At 45.3% G+C, this 17,787-nt stretch overlaps 1 protein-coding gene across 3 annotated transcripts in view; it reads left to right on the top strand.

The window, feature by feature from the left end:
* ARHGAP35 (Rho GTPase activating protein 35) overlaps nt 1-7,517 on the top strand; it is a 104,897-nt gene extending 97,380 nt beyond the window's left edge. For all 3 annotated transcript variants that reach the window (XM_030544330.1, XM_030544332.1, XM_030544331.1), the window contains 2 exons: nt 252-357; nt 1,003-7,517. In XM_030544330.1, coding sequence (XP_030400190.1) covers nt 252-357; nt 1,003-1,363 — 467 coding nt within the window. In that variant the 3' untranslated portion in view covers nt 1,364-7,517. The remainder of the gene's footprint in view (nt 1-251; nt 358-1,002) is intronic.
* Nucleotides 7,518-17,787: the final 10,270 nt, after the last annotated feature.

Here is a 17,787-nt window from a genome sequence, read left to right as displayed (position 1 = left end):
TGTGGCTTTCGGATTAGCTGCTGATAGTAAACTTTTGGATTGAACAGTAGGATGACACTTGTCTGAACAAATTCCCTGAGACGCTCGGCTCCTCTTTGGAGAAGACCCAGTGAGATTCACATCCATATGTTTGACCAGGTTCTCTTTGCTGCTGGTGGCCTTTGAGTTGTATTTAATCAGCTCATCAAATGCTCTTGAGCATTTCACTTGCTCAGAAATTTCTGATTCTCATTGCTTTTTTCTTTTGACAGAAATTAATGACCGAGAGCAGAAGCTGCATGCGCTCAAAGAGGTGCTGAAGAAATTTCCCAAGGAGAACTATGAGGTCTTCAAATATGTCATCTCTCATTTGAATAAGTATGTACAAGATCTCTTACTCTGTATGACCATGGATGGCGGTTGGATACATAGACTGTCCCCTTTATTCCATGAGCAGCTTCTTGACATAAGCTGTGTACAAAGCACTGGAACAATATTAAGCTAATGTTGACATACTTAGCAGCTGTAATAGAGTAGGGAAGCAGTCTGGAGTGAATTTGTTCCTTGGCAGTTGTCCCAATTAAGCAGACATGTCATTTATCAGGGGGGCTAATTAAGTTCCATAAACGTTGCTACATCAGAACTAGCGGAATTCTGTGGGGAAAACCTACATTAGACCCACATCTCTCCAACTCCATTAGTTTCTGCTTAGGATGTCACTTGCTTCTGGTGGTGCAAGGTCACTTCTTTGCTGCAGAGTTTAGAAGTCAGCAGGGAGCCTGCATTCATCGTTCTGCACTGCCAGTGGGAGGGAAGCGGGAGAGCTCTCCCAGAAGGCACATGATGATAGCTTGGGTGTGGTTTTGAGCATGGTTTCCTAGTCCACCGGAATTTGGATAATGCTGTAAAGGGAATGAGTTGGATGACAACTGATTACTTCGTGTACCCTTCACGTCCTAGATATGTGAGTGTTCTTCCTGTTGTGAACAGACTGTGCTCACGGCCTCTCTCTCTCTGTTGCAGGGTCAGTCAAAACAACAGAGTGAATCTGATGACGAGCGAGAACCTCTCCATCTGCTTCTGGCCCACCTTGATGAGACCTGACTTCAGCACTATGGACGCTCTCACTGCAACGCGCACCTATCAGACAATCATTGAACTCTTCATCCAGCAGTGCCCCTTCTTTTTCTACAATCGACCAATTATCGAGCCCCCCAGTGCTACACCCAGTTCTCCGTCAGCAGTTCCTGCCAGCACACCTTTCTTACCCAGCACACCTGTGATGACTCAGCCGTCCCCACCACAGACACCTCCTCCATCACCACAGTCTCCTCTCCAGCCTCTTCTCCCATCCCAGCTTCAAGCGGAGCAGCACACACTGTGAACTGGCGTGGGAGAAAGGAGGTTTGGTCTTTTCTCACACAGCGTGGAGATTGGAAAGAAAACCCAGGGTTCTGCTGTCCCCCTCTCTCTACCATCCTGTTGCAAGCTTCAGCTGTGTTGGCAGTCTGAGAAAGCAGAAACAAGTTGGGGCATCAGGTGCAAATTTTGAGCGTTCCAGACTGGTGCCTGGGGCTGGGTTGAAGAGGACATTGGACCTTTCTCTTGTTTGTAGGGGTGGGAATGGGGGCACTTTCGAGTACTGAATCTGTTCAGGTGTGATTGGTTCTGATCCAAGCCAACCTACGTTCATGACAACACTACCGAATTCAGTCTAGGGCTCTGAGATCTATTACTTCTGTCCACTTGGCTGCTTGTACAGAACATGTCCTTTTACTGACTCTTCGCAACACCCTCAGCTGTGCACCAGAAAGATTGTGCCAGAGTGCAGAGCCACAAACACCCAAACACGTTCCGCAGGACATGGTTGAGCCTCATGCAACACTTTAAAAAAAAAAAAAAAGAAAAGACTCTAATCATGGGGATCATAACTCAGAGCAATCTCACTGCTAGCAGATCAGCGTAGCTACTCCGAAAGCTGCATCACCACAGGTCTGGACCCAGGATCTCTCTAACAAGTACAGCTTTGTGTGTGGACAAAGCTAGAATGTAACTTTCTCTGACTTAACTGATGACCAGGGTGGGAAGTGAGAGGAATCTCCCTTCAGAACAAAGGGACACTGGAAAACTAACATGTTCCCACCATCCACTGGTTTTAATCAAGAGATGAGAGACGTGGCACAGACGATGGCCCCTTTTCCTTGGAAGCAGAACTACTCTGCAACAGGGTCCTTAGGAGAGTTCAGGCTTGTTTGGCTTAGCCATGCCTTTTCCTTGACAAATCACAACATATCTCTCACCCTGGTAGAATTTGGCATTAGCACTTACAGGATGAGAGGTTTGGAAACACAGTAGATGTTTACTATCAGACAAGCTGGATTTTGATTCCTTTAAAACACTATTGTTACTGAAACACTTTTGTTAAACTGAGTATGGGGAGGGTGGGGGGCAGGTGGTGGGACTAGAACCCTTTTTTCTTTTGTTGGTGGAAAGGTTTTTCAGTCCAGCACTTATTGTGCAATGAGGTTGTGAGGGAAGCCTGTGTCTGCAGTGTGTTACAGGGCTCTGAAGGCGCGGACAGTATTGCAGCTAACTTGTCCATGGCAGGGACTGCAGTAGTAAGACACTTCTAGCAGCCATCAGTTGGGTGGCGGCTGAAGCCTCTGTAAATCTTGAGGACATTCTGGCTTTGTGGGTAAGATTCGGTGCAAGTATCCCCGCTAAACGGGAGGGTGGAGTATGTTACTGGTGTCCCCTCAAGGCTCTGATTTTGTTTGCTTAAAAAAAATTGTAGCCAGCCTGATGGCATTGTGAGAGAGGGACTCACCTTCCAGGCCCTCATTGTATCTCCAGCTAGTAGCAGTTAGGTGACACACTTGGGCTTTTTGACAAAGGGTAGCGGCTGTTCATTGCATTCTCACCTGCTGCTGGTTGATGCCACAAAATTAGCAAGAAAGGTAGGGAGTGAATGTTGAAGGGGAGTGGGTGCAAAAAAGGCTGTGCATTAGTAAAAAGGATGGTAGGTTCTCAAGGCTCCATTTTGGACCAGCCTTCAGGATCCATACTTGGATTCCTGGTATGGTGCCACCACAGAAAAGCGTGTGCAGGTTTAACTAGTGCTACATGACATGCAAAGTGCTAATTAGGCACCTGAACTGCTGTACCTGCTGTCCTCTCCCTCACCTCCATTTGCATGTGCTTTGTGTGTGTGTCATCCAGTCCCGCCCACAGCCCTGCCGTCCTTTCCCTGGCCCCTCTAGATTGTCATGTGTGGATGTCACCTTCCTCCTCCTCTCTCCCCAAACGTAAGCTGCTGTGTGTGCGAATCACCTCTTAAACCTGTGTTTTCTCCCCATCTCCTCTCTGTGTGGCCTCCCTATCCTCACTAACATAGGGCAGTTTTTAACTGGAGTTTCTATGGTACCAATGGGAGAAATCCCTACAAAGACCCTCCTGTGTCTCCTCGCACTTTAATATGGGATCTGTGGTTTATCGCTATTTTTTATCTTTCAAGGATGTTTGAGTCCCTATATCTAGGCAGTTTAAAAAAAAAATTAAAAACAAAAATAGCCTCAAAGCACGCCCTGCCCTCCTTCCGCCCTTCAGCACGCAGAGCCAGCTCTCAGTGAACTGAATCCCTCCCATAAATAAGCTGGGTTATTTATGTACTGACAAAACTGCATTTAAAGTTATACCTATGACAGAATAATGTGCTTGAAAGGACTTCTTATAGCATTCCTCCAAGTTTTGTATTCTCATGCTTTAAAACAAAAGCTTTTATGTAAATATTGGATGACGGTTTTTTAGAACTTAAACCCCTTCCCTCCCCGTGAAATCCCTTAGGTTGTGTATGTGTGATGCTAACGTTCTGAGTGGAGAAGGAGAGTTGAAGCCCAAGGTTGATTTCTTTCAAACCTTTCACCATAAAATAAGGACCCATCTGTGCTCCATTGGACTCTCTTGCTTCTCTGTAGGCAGTGAGTATGGGAAAGGTTTATTTGGTGTTCTTCCTTTGGATTCTTTGGGGTCATTTTGCTTTGTGTAAAAAAGTTTGTTTCCGTGCCTTTCTATAGGCCTGATGCTAAACTTCTCTCTAGACAGCTCTTGGGTACCTCTTTCCAAAGCCTACTCAGAACAGAGCTGTCCTGTCTGAGGATGTTGAGAGGACGGGACCCCTTCCTTCACACACAAAAATGAAAAAAAACCCATTCTCTGCAAAGCAGTAATGCATTCTTCCCCTGAGGCACTAATCAGTTCCTGTTGTTCTGCCTGAGAACTAAAGCAATCAGTCTCAGGAACTCCCATCCTGGATTGCTCTACTGTACAGAGGCTGGTTCTGCCTGGTTACCCATCTGTGGCCTTGAGATTTTGTCCTCAATTTGTGTATATTGCTGAATGAAGCAGCGAGGCGTGGCGCATAGGGAGTGGGGTGTGTAGGAAGGGCGCAGCCATTGTAATTGTAGTGATCTAGTCTGAGATTCTAGATGCAGTAGGGGAGCCTGCTTTTACCCATAGGATGGAAATAATGTACCTCATTTTAAAAAACGAAAACACTGCTGACTGATTTCCTACGGGGTTTGCTCACTACTTCTGTTCTGCCCTGAAAGACCCTGGAGATGCCTGCTGTGAAGGTAGACTATCAGGCCTGTCCTAAGGGAAACAGAACGTACTGTCTCCAATCAGCTGGCACATACCTGGTTGCAAAGCACCTGATTGGTTGCTCCTCACTGATAGGTGTTAACCATCTGTCCCTCCCTGAGCAGTAACGTTCTGCCCATACCTCACATACTAAGTTTTTCACATATCTTTCATGCCACCTGTGCTTTACAAATGGTCAAGACTTTTCTGTGTTCTGGGGAATGTGATTTTTCTGTACGGTGGAGGCAACGGCTCTAGAGCAGACAAGAAGTGCATGTTTGGTTTCACCATGCATGTGGTACTCCTAGGGGAATTCTGCACCAAAAAATAAAAAATTCTCACATTATTATAAAATTCTGCATATTTTATTTGTCAAAATAACATAATATAATCACATCCGTTTCAATAATTTTGGTAATTTATTTCAAAATACCTATCAGCAGGTATGTCTCTAAAAATACAGATGATAGAAAGATTGAGGAAGTGTGTTTTGACAAATCGATTCCTTACTAGGTATATAAATACAGAACTTTGAGTAATCATTCATTTACACTACAATATAGAAAGGTATTTCCTGAACCCCTCAGAAGCAGTGCAAAGGCTTATGGGAGTCCAGGGAAACAGAGGAGCTGAGGGAGAGGGAAGTAATTGCTAGGAAGCAGCCTGGATATAAACTTGGGGAATTGTTGGGTGTAAGTGAGAAAAGTATGTAACGGGGTTTGGGTTTTTTTGTGTGAGGAGGGGGATTGTTGGGGAGCCTCCCACATGCAGATGTAGGCTGACCACTAGCCTCTCTCAATCAGTCAGGCACATCTGGCCCTGGCCCCTTATGTCCCTGCACCCCTACTCAGCCACCTCTTCTCCCCCATGTGTCCCCGTACCCCCATCACCCTTCCCCATCCCTGCACCCCCTCCCCATCTGATGTCACTGCATTCCTCCTCCCATTCATCCTCTGCCTCAGTCTGTCCCCCCCCCAGCCCTTTTGAACCCCAATCTGACCCACCAGCAGCCCTGTGTGCCCCACACTGTCCGTCCCTCTATATCCCGTACCTCTTGACCTGGCCCCATGGGCAGGGCACTGTGAAGAATGCAGCCTCTTCTCTTCCTTTGCAGGAGCTGAGGCTGCTCCTGCCCTGGAATGGCACAGCCACAGTGACACCTGCTGCATGAAAGGCATAACTGCAGAACTTGTATTTTCTGCTGAGAAAAAACATTCTGTGTAGCACATGAATTCTGCATGTGCATGGTGGCGCAGCATTCCCCCCCGGAATAATGTGTGTGTTCCATTAACAGCACTGATCCTACTGCAGGCTGGAAGGGTGGAGAGGAAAAGTAGGCACCAAAGAGTGGAAATTTGAGTAGTCTTTTTAGCTTCTGGTTGCGTTTTGAAAACTGTCTTGGCTGTGTGCTCACCATGTGGCTAAATCAGCTATCCAATGTGCAGCTTATCTGCCTAGGAGAGTGTTCTGCTAGAGGCTGGAAATGTCTGCTTCCTTGCCCATGTAGTCTATGGTACCTATCATAGAGATAGCGGTAAAATTCTTCCAAAGTATTCGTTTGTTTTGTCAGGCAAATGGATGTTTTCTTCATGTGTTTTTTGGAAGCGCTTAGGACCTGCTTCATTAATCCAGCGCACTCCAGCTTTTCTGTGATTGTTTTTCCTTTCTTGTGTAACTCAGCATCCATGATCCTTGCTATTCTGTGTTATTTTAAAGTAAAATTTAACCCTTTTAAATAGATTACAGGCAGCTGAGGTTTGTCACTTGTTTAAAATAACCTGATTGGAGAAGGATGCTTATTGGACACTAGGGAGCTTTTCTGGACATGTAGCCAGCTCTTCCTTTCAACTGTGCTCGGCTCTTATACTTGGCAATTACATTTCATCAGTGATTATACCTGTGACATTTCATAGTTCTTAAACAGTCATCCGAGTGGGGAAATGAATTTTTTAACCACTTCCACTTTAATTGTTATGCTGATTATTTGTCTTTAATTTCAGTGACTCAGCAACTGTGGTCCAGAGTCTGATTTTTTTTTTTGTACAGCCACGTACAGGTTTAGTTTCCCTAAATCATTTCCGCATTCAAGTATGTGTCATTCAGTCTGTCTGTCACTCTAACCCAGGGTGCTGCAGAGATTTGCGGAGCTCCCACTGTTTTTTTTCTCCCTACTTCCTGTGTAATAGATCCTAGTTTTTCTAGGTTTAAAAACCCTTTTTGTAAAATTGAAATACAATAGGAATATTGTATTTAAAATTTAGTTTAAAGCAGGACATAAGTTATTGTTTAAATAAAAAAAAATCCTTAATTTTTTCCCTGTGTACATTTTAAAAACAAAAATCTGTCTCTTAAATTGTATGGGAATAAAACTTGTCCTGAAAAGTTGGATTAGTACTGCACCCAGCTTATTTTTCTGGTACTTGTATTTTCACATGTAAAATGATCTCTATATATGTTGAATTAACAAATATTTTGAGTTCAAGACGAAGAAAAAAAAATATTAATGGTATTAAAATGTGTTAGTAGTTCCAGCTAAGTATGTGCCCAAAACAAGTTTTTTGCAGGAAAAAAAAAGTGAAGATCTGTATGTAAAGAAAAGTATAACGGTTATTTCTTTGTATTTTTAGGGGCCTAACAGCTACATCCTTTAGTTATTGGTGATAGAATATATTTCCTTTTAAGCTTCTTTTAAGGACATTTTTAACAATTTGTGGTATTTTCCAGGGCCAATCCAATTAGTGCATGATAATGTTTAAAGCTCTGGGCCAAAGAGCCCGTTTTCTGCTGAGTTTAAAAAAAAAATCATGTATTTGCTACAGAGTATTGTAATTGTCTCAATGGGAATGGTGTAAAAACTTAAAGGCCTTACGTGATATGTATCATAGTTAATAAATCAATCTTGTAAAAAAAACAAAAACAAAGAGAGATCCCTCCAAAACCAACCCATGCTGCTGTTTCTTCTGGTGGCTTCCCCTTTGTCTTGTTTCTCTTTGTCTGCTCTGGAGGTAGGCAGTGTTGTTGCAGGCTATCCAACAGCCCACCAGGGTGCAGGCATAGGGCATAGTTAAATGCCTATCAGAAACAAATCTCCACCAAAGGTGGGGGCAGGGGGGGAGGAGAGAAAAGAGTGTTTATTGGGTCAGTGCTGGAGAAACCTGCCCTTTGTTTGTATTTGAGTATCACAGTACTGGTGTGCTATGGTGGGGGAAAAGGCCACACGGTCGGGGCTGGGGTCAAACTCCTGAGCTGCTTGCTGTATCTATCAGCCCCTCCGAAGAACAGAATCTCACATTGGACCGTAAGCTTTTTCTTCAGAAACAGATGTAGCCCTTGTGTACCCTGTGAAGATAACCGGCCAACTCTGAAGTGAAGGAGTTCTGGTAAAACCAGCCTGAGCACAGCTGGGAGATGTGAGAACAGTAACTTTACTATCTACAACTTAGTGTAATTTTCAAAAGTTCCTGAGTCCCATTTTCAAGCAATTTAAGGCTTAGGCTCCTAAATCATGTAAGCAATTTAGAAAATTTTACCTGTAGTTACTACATATAAAGGCGGCTGTATTCTTCCCTTGATCCTAGTGCAAACCTTCCAGTGTCAGTAAAAGGAAGCTCTGCTGGGGATCTGGGCTGGTAAATGACTCTAATTAAAATATTAAACACCTTCACCTTTTTATTCCCCACCCTTCCACCAGTGGTTTAACCCTTACATTGCTGCAGGTGCATGGCTATCAATGTGCAGCAGTTAATTATCTTCATGTTCTGCCTTATGCCTTCCTCTTCTCTCTGCCACTGGCTCCTTCGTTGTGAAGGAGAAAAGCACTCCACAGTTCCTAAGTCTGTGCTGCACCCAGCGCTGGGAGCTGGTTGAGCTGGAGACGCATGCTAAGGAACATCTTCCACCCCATGGAACCGCGGGGATGGGTTGGGCAGGCTTTTCAGGAACGAGAGGTATTTAGCGTGATCTCTTCTGAGGGTCAGTGCCTCGAGCTGCATGTATTCCCCTTCCTTAGAACACTTAATGGCCGCCCGATCCTCCAGATAGGGCAAGGGGGGTGGTTCTGTTTTGTAAAGTCTTGACTGGAACCCTGCAAAGTGAAAGGTAGTTTCTCCCAGGAAGAAAAAAATGAAGGAAACTGGCAGTGGGAGACTTGTCTATCTTAATACACAAACTTTGTCATGAAGCATTTACACAGCATACCAGCTTCACAAGCAAGGGCATGAAACATTATGCCACTAACAGTCCATAATCCCTACTCACTTAGAAGCGTATGCCTTACCCATAACACCACAAGGCAACCTTAGCTGTCCCCCTTTAACTTTCCCTTCTCCACAAATCCTTTTATCAAACTACCCACTGCCAATACAGCTGCTTTCAGGGGAGTTGAGTCAGGTCTATGTTATGTGTAGCACAGCTAAGTATTTTTGTATATTAATTTCATAGGTGCCTTTTTTTTAATAGGATCAAGCTAGTTTTTAGCATTGCAAAAGGGCTGGACAGAAACAGAGGAGTGGTAGGTGTAAATGTAACGGCTAATGGAAAAATTTTTATCCACCATTAACTACTGTTGTACATGCGTTCATGTGTTAGGAGCTGCACATAAAGAATATACATCAGCAACCTGTTGGGGCTTAAACTTTTGTTGTGGATGAAAAACTCATCAGAAATACATTTTTTTCTTCAGTTATTGCACTAGATCTATTTGGGATACATGTCTCTACCTAATTTTAGTAAAAACACTTAAAGTCATTGACCCATGGATGGGTTAGACTGCCAACAAAATAAAAAGTCAGACAAATTTCAAACCTTTCCTGTTGGGGTGGGGGAACTATGAAGAGAAACAAAACTACATGGAACAGGAGTACTTGTGGCACCTTAGAGATTAACAAATTTATTTGAGCATAAGCATTCGTGGGCTACTGCCCACTTCATCAGATGCATGTTGTGTAAAATACAGTAGGAAGATATATATATATACACACACACACAGAGGGAACATGAAACAGTGGGTGTTACTATACACACTATATACACACTCGTCCACTCACGCCCCTTCTCTGCCTACGCTACATTGATGACATCTTCATCATCTGGACCCATGGGAAGGAGTCTCTGGAAAAATTCCACGATTTCAACAGCTTCCACCCTACCATCAACCTCAGCCTGGACCAATCTACACAGGAGGTCCACTTCCTAGACACCATGATGCAAATAAGTGATGGTCACATTACCACCACCCTATACCGAAAACCTATCGACTGCTATGCCTACCTTCATGCCTCCAGCTTCCATCCCGGGCACATCACACGATCCATTGTCTACAGCCAAGCACTGAGATACAACCGCATCTGCTCTAACCCCTCAGACAGAGACCAACACCTACAAAATCTCCACCAAGCGCATGAGGAAATAAGGAAACAGATCAACAGAGCCAGACGTGTACCCAGAAGCCTCTTACTGCAAGACAAACCCAAGAAAGAAACCAACAGGACTCCACTGGCCATCACAGTCCCCAGCTAAAACCCCTCCAACGCATCATCAGGGACCTACAACCCATCCTGGACAATGATCCCACACTTTCACAGGCCTTGGGTGGCAGGCCAGTCCTCGCCCACAGGCAACCTGCCAACCTGAAACATATTCTCACCAGTAACTGCACACCACACCATAGTAACTCTAGCTCAGGAACCAATCCATGCAACAAACCTTGATGCCAACTCTGCCCACATATCTACACCAGCGACACCATCACAGAACCTAACCAGATCAGCCACACCATCACCGGTTCATTCACCTGCACGTCCACCAATGTAATATACGCCATCATATGCCAGCAATGCCCCTCTGCTATGTACATTGGCCAAACTGGACAGTCGCTACGGAAAAGGATAAACGGACACAAATCAGATATTAGGAATGGCAATATACAAAAACCTGTAGGAGAACACTTCAGCCTCCCTGGCCACACTATAGCAGACCTTAAGGTGGCCATCCTGCAGCAAAAAAACTTCAGGACCAGACTTCAAAGAGAAACTGCTGAGCTTCAGTTCATCTGTAATTTGACACCATCAGCTCAGGATTAAACAAAGACTGTGAATGGCTTGCCAATTACAGAACCAGTTTCTCCTCCCTTGGTTTTCACACCTCAACTGCTAGAACAGGGCCTCATCCTCCCTGATTGAACTACCTCATTATCTCTAGCTTGCCTGCATATATATATCTGCCCCTGGAAATTTCCACTACATACATCTGACAAAGTGGGTATTCACCCACAAAAGCTCATGCTCCAAAACGTCTGTTAGTCTATAAGGTGCCACAGGACTCTTTGCTACTATAAGGAGAGTGATCAATGAAGGTGAGCTATTATCAGCAGGCGAAAAAAAAACTGTAGTGGCCATCGGGCTCGTTGACCTGCACATCTACCAATGTGATCTATGCCATCGTGTGCCAGCAGTGCCCCTCTGCCATGTACATTGGCCAAACCAGACAGTCTACGTAAAAGAATAAATGAATACAAATCAGACATCAAGAATTATAACATTCAAAAACCAGTTGGAGAACACTTCAATCTCCCTGGCCACTCTATTACAGACCTAAAAGTTGCAATATTACAACAAAAAATACTTCAAAAACAGACTTCAACAAGAGACTGCTGAATTGGAATTAATTTGCAAATTGGACACCATCAAACTAGGCTTGAATAAATACTGGGAGTGGATGGGTCATTACACAAAGTGAAACTATTTCCTCATGCTTATTCCCCACCCCCCAGTTCCTTACATCTCCTTGTCAATTGCTGGAAATGGGCTGTTTTCATTACAAACAGTTCTTTTTCTCTCCTGCTGATAATAGCTCACCTTAACTGATCACTCTCCTTATAGTGTATATGGTAACAGCCGTTGTTTGTGTGTGTGTGTGTGTGTGTGTGTGTGTGTGTGTGTGTGTGTGTGTGTGTGTGTGTGTGTGTGTGTGTGTGTGTGTGGTAACCCTTCTGCCCCTCTGAGTTGGCAGCAACAAGGGCCGGGTTCAGTATCCAGGGGTTCTGTTTCAATAACACAATGCATAACCGGCTCGAGCCCCCACCCAGTGACCTGGGACACTTCCATACCACACCCCCCTGGGCGCCTCTAGGAGGCAATACTTCCCCTCTCGCAAGCACGGAGTCTGAGTGTAGCAAAATCCTTTTAATGAAGGAAACAATGCGGCATCCCATTGGAGAAACACCATAAACAGGATTATAACAGAAACCATAAACAAAAACCCACTTCCAAGTACGTTTGGCAATGTCCTTTTCCCATTAGGGTCTTAAGTCCAACAACCCAAAAGTCTCTGGTCAGTGCCACCCCAGAATTCAAAAGTTTATCTGCAGAGTTTTACCCCCCCAGCCTGGGTGGAAATGGAGGGGGGGATTCCACACAGGGTGTTAAGGGGCACCTTATGTGGGCCAGGGCCAACTGCGTTGCCTCTCCGTGGAGTTCTGCTGCAGCCTTCACCACGACCAGCTTCACTCCGCCAGCTGTGCCACTCCTCCAGCTGTCCCTGCAAACCACTTCACTCCGCTCACTGTTCCATGGGCTGCTCCAACACACTGCAAACTGCTCTGCCCTGCCAGCCACTTAATGATAGGTCTTCAGGCTCCCCCACTAGTTAACGCAGCACTCGGTGATTTCAGCTCTTAGCAGGGGAGCCCTAGTGCTGGTGCCCCATTGGCCCAACATGAACTCAGCTCAGCAGTCTCTAGATAGACTCCTAATGGAATCAAAATTAGCTCTACTCTTTAACAGTGGAGAGAGGAGGATGTGCAATTGGTGTTCCGGGCCCATGCCATCACATACACATACCAGCCCCCCACCTCTCTCAATTCACTGGGTTTTGGAACCCATGTCCGTTGTCTAGCAAGTGTCACTTAAGTTATATTGAGACATTTCTGTCATAAAGCAGTCTCGTAGTTCCTCATTCACATAATCAGGTGGCCACACTTTATTTATCCTGCCCCAATAACAAAGAAATTGGGGATCCCAGAGCTGTCAAAATAACCATCCCAGGCTGCCTTGCTGGGTGTGCCCATGCAAATATCTGAGATTTCACCTTCCGGACATTCTTTCCACACTTCCCATAAATTCACCACCAGATGTCAGGGTAGAGCTCATCCTGACTCTGCTTACGTATTATCTTATCTTCCTACTTATTTTCCACTACATGCATCCGATGAAGTGGGCTGTAGCCCACGAAAGCTTATACTCAAATAAATTTGTTAGTCTCTAACGTGCCACAAGTACTCCTGTTCTTTTTGTGGATACAGACTAACACAGCTGCTACTCTGAAAACTACATGGAAAATTCAAAGAATTAAGAAACTTCATAATTAGGGCTGTGGTCTAAAATGCAGCAGAAATCTCTTCTTTCCTCTTAAAGTAGGTAACCTGTCAGTATAAAAGGCCATGGAGTTATCAATTGCTTCTATAATAAAGTACTGGGAAAGCATGTATGAAGGGAGGTCATAGAAGCATAAAACTTTATTTTGAGAGGGACACATCCCCCAACCTTTTCTTAGAAGCGGGCACAGGCTAATCATTACTATAGTACCTAGGAGCTCTAGTCATGGACCCAAACCCCACTGTACGAGGTGCTGTCAAATCTTTCGGCCCCTCACTGTGCACCTGGCAATATTCAAGGCATTCATCCTCACAGCACTTCTGGGAGGTGGTGCCATGGCTGTTATCCCTCTTGGACGGGGGGAGGAATTGAGAGATTGAAGTGTCTCAACCAAGGTCTCACAGGGAATCTGGCAGACTAGGATGTTGAGCCCACATCTCCACAGGCCTGGACTCTCACATATTTACAGTGCTGGGGCTATGGGTGGGACAGAACTGGCAATGAAGCAGCTACCTGACGGCGCTCCTTGTTCTATCTCTGTTGCTTCACCCAAGGGGTCTGGGTCCATTATGGGTTTTGGTCACTTTTCCTCTGAAACATCAGGAAGTGGCCATAGCAGCAGGGGAAAGGAAGTATGATCTGGCATGGGCCACCCTCAGCAGCCCAACTGGAATGTGTGAGGGCAGGATCTTGCAGCTGTTTCTTTGTAAGGGAACAGAACGTGAGCATGACAAGGTGGCGAGGTAATATCTTCTAATGGACGAACTTCTGTTGGTGGAAGGTACACTCTAGCTATGCAGAACTCTTCCCGCCTGGGGAAGGAAATCAGTTTCTAAGCCTATATGGGCGGGGTGTCTGTGTGTATCCTTACTGCCTTCTGCTATATGGAATCATACCTGCAGCCAACACGATATTAACTACAGCTGGCTGAAAATTGGCCAATGGAATATTTTTCTGCTGGAAAATGACTTGTGGAAACCGAAATGTTTCACGGGAATGTGTCAACGCTGAGGACGCTTTTGTATTTTTAGGGAAGGAAAGAAGACCCTGAAACATTTTGATGTTATCAGAAGGCTGCAATGAACAAAAGGTCTTTGCAGCACCCCAAATCCTGAAACTGGTCTCAGCTGTGCTCAGTTATTGAGCGTAAGCACCTCTGCCAAGCAGCTTAGCGAGGCAGTATTGAAGGAGAGGCTACAATGCTGGATCCAATGGAAACTGCATGAGGAATGTAAGGAGAATGGAATCACCTGCAGTGGGATTGACCACTCTGTCCTCAGAGGGAAAGTGACCTTGGGTGTTCAGTGGCATCCAGAGCCCAGAGTTATTTCTTCCAATGTACTCCTAGCCCCCTGTTGTCATAACCCCTGAAGGCTGACTGACTGAGAAAACCCGGCCATTTACTGAACCACTAGCACTAGCTCCTACAGCTGAGATTTCCCCTAGGGATGTCCTAGACTCAAGTTTAACACTTCTTTCATTTGAGCTCTGAAAGGATCACAATGCAAAGCAACCTTAGCTGAAAGCCAGAGATGTTTGTTTTAAATGGAGTAAACTGACACTTCTTTTTGGGGGGGGATAGTCCCTATCGATAGTGTGTGTGTGTGCGCGCGTGCGCTCTGAACCATGGGCATTGAGGGGCAGTGTGGACTGACTGCCTCTCCAGTTCCTTCCCTCATGGTCTGAGACAGAGCCCCTCAGTGTCTGCAGCTTTTACTAGAGTTCTTGCTCAAAACACACTTTGTTATTGGAAATAGATTTTTTCCCTTGGGTAGTGCTAGATAATTTTTGGGTGTCCTCCTTTTAGTCCCACCATCTGGGGCACCTGGTATGCCCAAAATACCAGGCTTCGAACCTTGCCGTTGGGTCTTTCCCAGGCAGTGATCCACACCAGAGCTGTTTGTGCTGCCTCAAAGTATTGCACATTCCATGTATGTGCAAGATCTGTCATTCTGTTCCTTCCGTCCCCCTCCCCCCCCTGCTCGGACTAGACAGTCTCATGAATCCTGGCTCTGTGGACACTCAGCAGAGCTTTCTGCAAGGCCGAGATCTGATCCTGGGCCTTCATGTTCTCTGGCACGCCAACTGGAGCCACTGAGTATTGTCCCTCTGGCAGTGGTGCTCCCTAGCTCCAGCTCCTAAGAGGTCAGATCCAAGGCCTTGTCTGAGCAGGGTAAGGGTAAACGGCAAATACTCCCATAAGAAGCAGGATTAATCACCTTCTAAGACCTCTAAGGAAATGACTTTTGCCCCCTTGCCTTCGGGACTGAGTGAGACTCCCTGCCCTGGTAGGGTGTGCCTGGAGCTCATGGAAAGCCTGGATCTGGTAGCATACTGAGGAAGTCCTCTTTGGAGGTCCTGACACTCTCGGCCCAACCCAAACCTGCATTATTGGATCAACGCAGAGACAAAGGTCCCCCAACTCTCTGCCAGCTAGGCCTGAGTACTCCATTATCAAAGTCCTAGCAATCTACGCTCATCCAGAATCATAAGAACGGGTACTGAGTCAGACCAATGATCCATCTAGTCCAGTATCCTGGCCTATGACAGGTGCTTCAGGGGGGATGAACAGAACAAGGCAATCGCCAAGTCAACAGTTCTTTTGGACATTCCCACACCCATGCTGCATCCTTCACCAGTTCCAAGTACCAGCCATGGCGTAAAGGCTCCAGCACCACCCGTGTGCTATTCGCTGGTTCCTTCCCCCAGCCAGTGTACTCCAGACTATAGGGACACTGGACATCACTTTGGTCCGAAGTCACATCTAAGGGAGGAGCCATGATCCCTACAGGGACAGATAGTTACCTTGGTATTTTTACTAAAGAGACTAACTCTGAAGTACTGTATGGACTATTATTCATACTGCAATTAGGATTTAAAAACTTGGAGGGGGGAAAGGATCACTTTACACTTCTGAAGGTATCATTCCCTAGTGATTTAATGCTTTCCTTTGCAGCAAACTACAATATTTAGTAAATCCTAATAAGCGATTCTGTCTTGAGACAGTATACAATAGTTTGTCTTTATAACTCCATGTGTACTAGATCTGGGAAGAAAAGGGAGCTTCGTCAGTATGCTATTAGAATCTAATATACTGTCCAATTCTGTGGGAAGTGTGCAAACTTTAGCTTCTGAAAAGCAGTATAAAAAAAGATACAAGATTCAAAATGCAGGACAGCCACTGGTGACTTAAAAGTGTCTTTAAAAACGTGATTTTTCTTAACAATTTTATTTTTAACTTTCAAAAATACATTGAAAATTCAATACATTTACAGTACATGATCCGACTTCATTTTTACTTCATATCTGTCCAGTTGTGGTGACATGGTTTGAATTGAAACAACTGTCCTAAGGAAAAACAGAGTTCTTATTCAGGCTCAGTCTAGACTGAACAAAGCCCTGGGAGATATGCCATTGAGAGCAACACTGGGTAAGAGGCCCTAATGAGTAGCCTCTCTAACAACTTCTCCAAGTCTCTGCTTGGCTGGAGGGATGGGGAAAGCCATGGATGCATGCAGTTCTAGCTGTGTCCACTAGGTGACGGGGTTGCACGCAGGTTGTAACAATTTATCTGTGTAGCCCCTCTGTGTATCAACTTATTTCTCCAGGTACAGTCTACCTGGATTCTGCCCCATAGCTGCGTGCTGGGAGATAGGGGTGCTTGAGAATGAGGCATCTGGATTCCATAGTCTGTCGGGGTGAAGAGATCTGACAGCGGAGGGCTGTTTAGCAGGCAGAGGCAGAGTGAGAGTCAAAATCTGCAAAATTCCAATTGAAAACAAAGTGCAAATTTTTAACAGGGAAGGGAATTAAGCATTGAAATAACTGAGATAAGGACATGGTGGAGTTACTTGGAGTGTTTAAATTGGGATGGTTTAGTTGGGGCTGGGCTCCTGAGATCCCTTCTAACCCTGATATTCTATGATTCTAGGTGTCTCTTGCTAACAGGTCCGGTCTAGTACATGTTATAGGGTTGGATGCAGAGATCACTGGGCAGGATTTTCCTGCTTCTGCTATAACAGGAGGTCAGATGGGACAGTCATAACTATCCCTCTGGCCACAGACTCAGTTCGTCCCAAGGGGAGGATCAAGGTGTTGCATAGAATCATACATTATTAGGGTTGGAAGGGACCTCAGGAGGTATCTAGTTCAACCCCCTGCTCAAAGAAGGGCCAATCCCCAACTAAATTCCCAAATCGCCCCCTCAAGGATTGAGCTCCCAACCCTGGGTTTAGCAGGCCAATGTTCAAACCACTGAGCTATCCCTCTAAGTCCAGGACATTTCTGGGGATTAAATCCATACAGCATACGGGGGGACCATGGTAAATTTAAAATATCGTGCAGAAGCAGACACTACTGCTGGAAGAAGATTAAATACATTGATCTACCACCCTGGATAATGTATTACTTGTATTTCAGGAACAGCTAGAGACAGCAACCAAGAGCAGGGCCTCATTGCCCTGGGTGTGGCATGACACCTAGTGAGAGACAGGCCCTGCCTTTAAGAGCCAGTCTAAGTGTTCTAAAGATTGGACCACCTAGCCAGGCCTACCTGGATAGCACAGGCCATGGGGGTCCATTCAGTTCCTTCTTCATTGTCCAGTGACTTGTGTTGGACTAAAATATCTTTTCCAGAAAGGCAGCCAGTCTGGATCTAAGGAACCAGGTGATGGAGAATCCACCATTCCCCCGGGCAGTTCATTCCGGTGCCTAATCATCCACACTGTTAAATATTTGTGCATTATTTCTATTTGGCTGGCTTCAAGTTCTAGTCCTGCCTTTTCTCTGCTACATTAAG

This window comes from Gopherus evgoodei, unplaced genomic scaffold (assembly GCF_007399415.2).
Source record: "Gopherus evgoodei ecotype Sinaloan lineage unplaced genomic scaffold, rGopEvg1_v1.p scaffold_34_arrow_ctg1, whole genome shotgun sequence".
NCBI classification, from domain to species: Eukaryota; Metazoa; Chordata; order Testudines; family Testudinidae; genus Gopherus; species Gopherus evgoodei.
This window is presented reverse-complemented; position numbering and strand designations above follow the sequence as displayed.